At 33.6% G+C, this 9,049-nt stretch overlaps 1 protein-coding gene across 1 annotated transcript; it reads right to left on the bottom strand.

The window, feature by feature from the left end:
• Window positions 1-1,091: 1,091 nt before the first annotated feature.
• On the bottom strand, window positions 1,092-3,616 carry LOC128553833 (uncharacterized). Its single transcript, XM_053535018.1, has 2 exons — window positions 3,290-3,616; window positions 1,092-2,664 (listed from the first exon to the last, which is right to left on the bottom strand). The coding sequence occupies exons 1-2, from the start codon at window positions 3,522-3,524 to the stop codon at window positions 1,334-1,336; spliced, it is 1,566 nt and encodes a 521-aa protein (XP_053390993.1). The 5' UTR covers window positions 3,525-3,616; the 3' UTR covers window positions 1,092-1,333.
• Window positions 3,617-9,049: the final 5,433 nt, after the last annotated feature.

The raw sequence follows: 9,049 nt of genomic DNA on the forward strand, positions 1-9,049 counted from the left end.
CTTTTATGATTTCTCCATTTTTCATTTATGCTCTGACACCGGCCATTTTACACAATACATGCCAGACAGTCCCAATCCTGTTAAGTGTGAGGGGTCTCTTAAAAGTTACTGAACTCCATATCTGGCTACAACTTTGAAAGTAATTTGAGGTAGACTTTAAAATTTAAATTGCAAATTTTAAAAACAATCAGCAAAGGTACTACATTCAAACTTACACATACTTTTTCTTTAATAGTTCAAGATTTTGTAATATTACTCAGTTTCAAATGTTTTAAAATATTAAAAGTAATTGGTCCATACATGGAGTTCAGTACCCTTGCCAGGCTTCCATTATGATTCAATTTCATAGAGTCAGGACTGCCTAACATTCAGATTTTGGAGTCCCTCTTAAATTTTCTTGGAGTCCTACATATTTTCACTTTGTACAGTTACCTTCAATACCATCAGCATCATCATCATCATACTAATTGGTTCAGAACAGTGCATAAAGTAATAGAATTTAGAGAAAAGGACCACTAGATTGATTAGAAAACATCTTATTTAACAAAAAATATTTTATTGTTTTTTAAATTTATAGCAACAGTCAGCATTTTATTAAAATCACCAGACTTACTGTTGTTCAGCTACAAAACGAAAATCCCCTTAAAAAAATCTGAAGTACATTTTACTTGGAGTAGAATTATGTCAAATTACCTCATTCACCTTGCAATACCCAACCAGTTAACTTTTATCCCACATCAAAGAAAATCAATAAAGGAAAATTTTGCCGACACTCCTTTTGATGTCAGCTGCCATCATGTGCTGGTCGAAATGTGTCAAAGATATCAGTTTTTAATAGGTCAGGAGACAAATTTACAGTTTGCCCTACTTTGTTATCCAATCAGAGAGCAAAGTTTTTAAAAATATTTGAAAAATATATCACATAAAATACGTTTTGCTTATTTTATGGCATAAAATATGTCACGTATTTTCTCTCGATATTGTGAGGAGCGTGACGTCATCGGCCGCAACACAGGGGAGGGATTTATGCAAATAAGCAGGTTATGGAAATGAGTTGATCAAGTACAGATAGTTCAAAGCAAACACACAAACACAGAAATGAACTTTAATCAGCATGTCTAAATATCCAGTGAAAACTGAAAAGAAGGGCTAACTAGTATAGATCTATATCAAATGTAGGCTAGTTTGAATAAATGTCTGTCACTCTATCGAATTCGTTTGAAATAATCAAGTAAAAAAAGTGTACACGTAGCCCCTATTTAATGTCAACATACCATAAGCAGTTCCGCCAAAAGTTCACAAAATACAGTCACGTAACAAATGAAATTTCTACTTAAATTTCCATCACAAATTTTTTACCAGTGTGTGTAACTATCATGACTTTCTGAACACCTGCTGGTACGTTCACAGTTAATACAGATTCGCTTTCATTTGGTAATTCTGTTTTGGTGCTGTCCGGTTTCAACACACTAGAAGTAACAGGTTTTTGCAAGTCATGTTTTATCTCTTTACTTTGCAAGTTTTTCAAGTCTGGTTTAGATTCACTCCTTTGTAGATCTGGCGGCAAAATGGGTTCCAGATCGCGAGAAACATCAGAGTTAAGAGGAAACTGTTCACGTTGGTACCGCTGGACCGCAGAGGATACATGTTTGGAGCGACTCATTACCGTTTTTTCTGCGTATCGTTGATTGTACAGAGTTGTACAAAGTGTAACTCTCCCGGAATGGTTGCTGATATTCCTATTTCCGATAGCAATACCTGCTTCAGAAAAGAAACTTTTCATCATCATTTTCATGTCTTTCTGCGCAATGTGACCTGCGCTAAACTTTAAATCATTTAATGGTTTTCTGTAAAACAAACCAGTTCTAGGTATCAAGTTTAAGTAAGTCTCATACAACCTGTAAATACTATAATCAACACTGTTTTCTTGGTCGTAGTGTACTATTGGTTCCAATAGGCCGCGAGCCTTTTTTGACTGTTTAAGTCCACCTTGAGCATTTTTTCTAATTCTTGGCAGGAACTTAACATAGCGGCGATTGTTTACACTATCATAACCAAGAAGAAACTGTTCAGCGAGAAGTCCCGTCTGTTCTTCCCCTCCACGTAGTCCAAATACTTTGCCGTTGTAAAAAAACACTGCATTGCTCAATCCTTTTGCACTGGACATTGAAAACACTCCTGTTTCCCAGAATTTCTTTTCGTCGTCCGCTGTCACGGCATCGGCACTCTTTATTTCTAGTCCAATTCCTTGGTTGGTGAGCTCTCTCATATGAGAATCTAATGTTTTTCGAAATTCCGCGAATGTGGGATCGTCCGTTTTAAACAAATTTACATGCATCGATTTCTCTGTACGTAAATAACGTTGAATTCCTGCTGCAATATTTTGCAAAGTTGCTGGTGGGTAGGGTTCACCGTTCTTCCGCTTAATTTCACAAATAAAGCGTTGAAGCCAAAAGTCCATTTCCTTGTAAGACTGAAAGTTTCCGATATCCAGAGGAATTGGAAAGCCCGGTTCCGATGCAGTTTCTGGTTGCAGGTTGCGATTCTCGGCCCATTCTTTCCACACATTTATCGCCCATATATTACTTCGAGTCGTGTTGGCAGGAACAGCGTTCCTCTGCTTGTTCTTGATATCTACTGTAGACAGCGGCTTCTGAAATCTACCTGCAAAGAGGAAAGAATATTTATTTAATTTAAACTGCCACAAAAAATGACACGTAAAACGGTTGGTGGTAAAATTATTGTCATTCCGATTGTTATCTATTTTAAGTTTCATGAAAATCTGCAAACTGGCTACTGAGAAATGGCTGCGGACGTGGATTTTTCATTAAATCAACGACAATAACTCTCAAGTAAAATTGACTAATCCAAAAATAATGACGGGCATCATCGCAGTATATTACTCAATATTTATTTTAAGTTTCATGAAATTCTACATGCAAGTTACTGAGAAATGGCAGCAGACAGACGGAAGGACACGTGCTTTCATTAAATCAAGGGCAATAACTCTGAGGAAAATTAACCAATCCAATAAAAAAATGACGGGCATCATTGCAGCACTATGGTCCATATTAATTTTAAGTTTCATAAAATCTACCAGCCAGTTGCGGACGGACGCACGGCGGGGCGCACGGACGGACAACGTACGCCACTTCAACTACTTCCTCCCTTTCATCGGCGGGAGATAATGAAACATTACAAATTATAGCAAAAATGTTGCTAGAATTTCTAGCTCTAGGACCGGTTACCAAATAGCACTAAGTTAAAAATTAAATTAAAAAATACATACTGTTGCTCACTTCTGCTGGGGTGTTCTCTTTGTTTTCTGCTTGATTAGTAGTATCATTCTTGGCGTCGTAGAGTTGTTGCGTGTCGACAGTAAGGAGCTGCGAAACAGTAACATCATTTTGACCAAACGGAATTTCTTCGAAGAAAAAATTCTTATAAAAGTAGTCATCGTTCAGAAAATCTAACTGATAATCCAGCTCAGTTTTGTCTTCTGTTGAAACTGTCATTTCTGCCATATTTTAGTTTAATACTTTCGAGATGTGCATATACATGCAATACCATTCACGAATTTAAACGCTGTAAAAATGAACCCTGCCTGACTATCACTGTAAAAATGAACCCTGGCTATTGGTATTTGATTGGCGTTTCAAGACAACTTTTTCCTCTCTAGACCTGTCAATCAGAATTCTTATGGGCGGACGTTTATCACTTCAAAGCGTACGCCGACATGGCATACGTGACTTTTTGCACAGGCAAACTGTAAATCAGTTATCGGTCATATCAAATTTTATAGAACTTATTGCTGCGCTCCGCTACGCTACGCTTGCAATAAATTCCATAAAATTTGATATTTGACCAATAACTAATACTTAATGTTTTTTTTTCTTCTAAAAATACTGTAAAAGGATTTATCATTGATGAAAATCCAAAGTAAGTAGCAAATTTATTACCGGTCGGAAAAAATGTATTAAAGTGGATGTGAAATGTCATTTGCTAAAATATAGTTACTTGCTGAGGTTTTTGTGCTGAAATCATCGATATATTTTCCACAATTAAGTTACTTTGTCTTCTGATTTAGGAGCTTGTTTCACCAATTTAATCCAAGCCTTTTGTTGTCTGCATTTAACGCCTTCTAAACATGTCAGCTGATCTGGATAACGGTTTATATTTACAGACGTTCTCTATCAGACACGTAGTCTAAATAATGAGACCTCGGGTAGACCGATTTTACATTTTGATATTTTACGTTGTGTATCGGAGGTGGATATCGACAAGTCAAAAAAATATAACGATATTCAACTCTCGAGTACAATTATTTGGACTATCAGACACGATACTTTCACACTGTCACACACTTCAAACACTGCCGGCAGTTTTTACGAGGCTGTCAATCATCAAGTGTTAAACCGCTTTGATTAGTTATGGGGCGGAGCTAGTCACGTCATTCTAGTAAAGTTACGTCACGGTGTATTGATTTTGTCGTCCTTCGCTGTGATATTTATTGAAGGTTAATAGACACTGTTTTATTTTCCACCACGGAAAGTAGATACAAGCGTCGGGGAAAATAAAAATAAAATCGCAATTTTGAATTTTATTTTTATTTGGATTTTTGGAGAATTAGGACCGGCGCTCCCGTAACCCAAGTTATTAAAAAACTCTGGCCTAAAGGTTAATTACATAATTTAAAATCAAAATTATAAAAGATTTTCAGTCAAAACAATTTTAAAGCTGCTTAAAAATCCATTTATCGGAAACTGGTACTGTAGATAAACCAATAACGTTAATTAGACTGCCCTTTCGAAGCCCCTGTTTTGGACGCATGCACAGATAAGGCCGGTATTGTTTACATCCTTGCAAAGAGTAAAGACTAGGGTTTAACGATTTGTAGATTACTTTTGTAAACAACTTGTATTTAAAAATAAATATAATGAAAACCCTCATTTTTTATCGGAAACTGGTCTGAAACCAGTAGCCAGGTAAACCTATACATAATCCTATAATATCACCTGTTTATATACATGTAAATTATGTGTGAACAGATAACACAAATTGGATAAATTGATGGTGTTGGGATTTTTGTGTATAATTCAGTAATCAGGTAAAATTTCAAAATAATTTCTGAAGACTTTATTCTTCACAGTCTGCTTTACAATTGGCTGTAATTATCTTTGAAATGTATTGAATATATATTGAGTTTGACTGCACGTAAAATTGCAAAATTTTGTCATAGAAAAATATCGAATAAAGGCATAATACAGGTAGTGAAATGCACATCCTTTTACTTGCATATGTTCACATAGATACTTAAAACATAATTATGACAAATTTATTGACTTTATTGTTACCACTTAATCATCTTTTACTTTTATGAAAATTTGCATGTAAAATTTTGAGTTAAATGGCCGCCACTGTAGGCGATGCCTTAATATACAATTTTTGAAGGGTCGTGAGTTAAAGCCACAACTAGGTGATTTCACTGATGGTGTTTTTGGTATAAAGTTTTCTTCTTTTTTTATTAATATTGTGTTTAGTTATGTAAGTTTATTATAATGATTATTAAACGGGATTATTTTTTTAATTTACATTTTATTACTATATAGCATAAAAATGATTTCTTCAAAGCATTTGTTTTATTCCATGTTCCTTTAAAGATGTACTGCACTTACGTAAATATTTCATCATTACATATTGATTTAAATCTAGAAAATACTCATCAAAAACATCTTTTAACTTGGCTATATATATAAACAAAATGAGCATGCTACAATCACAATTACATGTCTGTATAGTAACAAGTATTTGTTCCGAACAAACTTCCAGATTTATAGTGGCGTAACATAGTCATACTGTGTGTGTGGCGGTTGTAAAATGTCTCCTGGTACTTGGATTTAAGGTTGTAATGTTTCCTGGTCTTCCTGGATCATGGAGTTTTCTCAATACCTATCAGTCAAGGGTGTAACTGTTTTAGGTTATGTAACCTATTTCAGTTACCTTTTCAAGAATTTTATAACCTGTAATAGTTATAAAATAAGGATAACCCAGGTAAGTTATTCAAAAAAAGCCTTTTTACTGTTCTCACAAAGTGAGCTTTAAAATGCAATTAGTAGCAAACTGTGGTTAATCAAATTCTCTTTTAGTCTGATAATGACCTGATGAGCATAATGGGATGTTAAGAGTTTCATAGCTTAAAAACCATTTGCGTAAGACTTTATCAGCCTTGCGTAAAAAAATTTACTGCACAGCTGGAAAGATAAAAGGCCAAGGATTCAGGAAATGATTGCATTAGTCACATTCAAAATGAGGAACTGACACAGGAGGGCTTTGTAATATTTTATGATAACTGAAACAAGTTAAGAAAGTAAACGCAGTAACTCAAATGGGTTATAAAATGTGATAACTTGAAACAGTTACACCCCTGACTGACCTATGTAACAAGGTTCCGCTTAGGCCGGTGCAACGGGATGTGTAAGGGGTATTGCATAACCTCTTATGAACAGATTCAATCAAACCGAGTCTGCAGTTACCTTTCTTGGTTGCTTCTGTGCTTCCACAGGATCTTCTTATAGACTTTGTTACACATTAATCAGTATGTTTATTTTATTTTACTATCACATAGATCCAGATAGTATGTGTTAATTTTTCACACACCCAAATATGAAATTTGGGCATAATATACCTTTAATATTGTATAAATGATGTTTTTCATTGAAGATTAATTTAACAAAATGCGAGATAATCATACGTGTACGATGTAAACTACAAAAGAACTCACTTTTAGCATCAAAATCAAACAACTCTGATCAATCATTTGAAGATGATGATAGATTTATTTTTAAGAGATGGCCGCCATTTTGATGACTACGTCATAACTCGGTCCAGTCGCGGAATTCAGACTGGCGACATGGCTTAAAATGAACTTCAGACATTACTGAATAGATTGCTATATGTCGCCATTAATCTTTTTTCCAATCGCACGAGACCCAAAATTTGGCTCTAAGCAAATTACACTATGATTTCAATGTATTAGTTATGTTTAAAGTCACTTATTTTTCATTTAAAACATTACATGCTGCTGAATTTTCATGTTTTATTGCGAAAAATTTTCAGTTTTGTAGTTATTTTGTGATAACAATTTTAGAAATTATTATTACAGTACATTTTTGAAATTTGGCATGCGGTTTATGAATATGCAAACTGCGATAAAAAAGTAGGTTTTATAAAAATATGTTAATTATTTTTCATTGAACAATAACTTTTCTAGGTAGAATTTTATTTTCATGTCATATTTATGCAGAAATGGTGATTTTAAAAACCAATGTCCACAAATATTTGATAAATTAAGTTTCAAAACACACACATATACCTATTGTGTATCATATAATGTTGAAAAAATTACTGTTATACATATTTCTTTGTCATAAAACATTACAGCATTTATCATCCATTTTACTGGAAATTCACCAAACTTTCGAATTAAAGGTGGATAATCAGATTTTGGCCATGTAACGGATTTGTTCGAAACTTTAGCATCTGATCATTTACACTCATTTATGTTCACTTAACACTTAATACAAATTAGATTTTCACTGGAGGTATTTTTAAAATTTCATTTTCCTATCCTGGTTGCCCAACCAAGATAGAGTTATTTTATCATAAGTATAAATTTGATAAACATACTTTGCCTAAGGAAATGTAAAAATATTAGACATATTGTAATATATTTGTAAAATATTTGCATTAAAAATTATGTATTTAGATGGAATTCATTAGAAACGCAAGTTTGAAAAATTATTATTACCTCCCTTTGCCTATCTTGGTTGCGCAACCAAGATAGATTGGAAATAAATGAATTCAGAAGCTACACACAGCTTTAAAACTTGCATTTCGGTTCAGATTGTTCAATAGTTGATATGTCTATCAAATGCAAATGTAAAACTAGACATTGTATCGAAATAAAAAGAAATACCCAGCTTTTTATATACTTTCATATTAAAGGGGAGTAATTACAAAATTTTATAAAAATAATAAAATATACATTTCAAATAGGAATCTAACTCTATGTAATCGGTCTTTTTGTTCCTTCAATAATTCTCTACCAGAATATACAAAAAATAAAAAATGTCATTAAATGTTGAATAAATGTGATTGACCACCTTTAAAGGCTGAAATATTTTCTGACTGGTATTTCTCAACACTTTCCCAAATCTATTTTCTTGAAATTTGAAGTATTTGCTATCATATAAAATAGGTGACCACTATAAGAAATAGGTTTGAATTTTCAACCCCTATGTCACACTTTTGCTTCATTATTTTGAAAACCACCCATAATATTATAGTAACCTGAAAGCATATTCAGTGAAAAAAAGCAATCAACATGTCAAAAAGCATCGAGTGGCGCCTGTGCAATAAACTCTTTATTACAAAATCGTGTGCATGGTCATAGATTTCCATTCTCTATGTAACAAGAGCTAAATGTTCTATTACTTGCAACAAGCTGTGACAGAACTATGTGCCTTTTAAAACAGAAAGACACTACACATAATAGGTATAGTCCAGCTAATTTGACGTGGTCCTAGAAAATATCAAGATAATATTTTCATATGGGCAATATCCCCACTCGCGTCAAACACTCAAAAGACCAAAATAATTGAACAATTTCCGATGAAATTTTCATTGCTGCCGACGCTTTACATGCTATAGGTTTAAATGCCGTTATTTCATGCATTGGCCATAAATTCAAATAAAACTTACATGCATCGAAATGGGATTCAATTCCTCATTGATTTATGTAAATATTATCAAAGAATATGTAACATTACGAATTTTCTGGTGATTTAAACCTATGTATGTACTGTACAAGAGTTGACATGCTAGTATGCACAAACGATAAAACCAATAACTTTTACATGACTGTGTACTGTGACTTATCCTCCATTATTTTGGTCCTTCAAAGTTTAACGCATAGATTTCCCATCCCAAATATAATCTGCATGAATGTCAAATTAATTTGACTAATACTAGGTATTACCAGACGTTCACG

The sequence above is a fragment of the Mercenaria mercenaria genome, unplaced genomic scaffold (assembly GCF_021730395.1).
Source record: "Mercenaria mercenaria strain notata unplaced genomic scaffold, MADL_Memer_1 contig_4367, whole genome shotgun sequence".
NCBI classification, from domain to species: domain Eukaryota; kingdom Metazoa; phylum Mollusca; class Bivalvia; order Venerida; family Veneridae; genus Mercenaria; species Mercenaria mercenaria.

What these genes read in the sequence shown, in the direction of transcription:
- LOC128553833 (XM_053535018.1), bottom strand. Translation starts at nt 3,524, where the DNA reads ATGGCAGAAATGACAGTTTCAACAGAAGACAAAACTGAGCTGGATTAT. An exon ending in CCCAGCAGAAGTGAGCAACA is followed by an intron (nt 2,665 to 3,289) that starts GTATGTATTTTT and finishes TCCTCTTTGCAG; the next exon opens with GTAGATTTCAGAAGCCGCTG.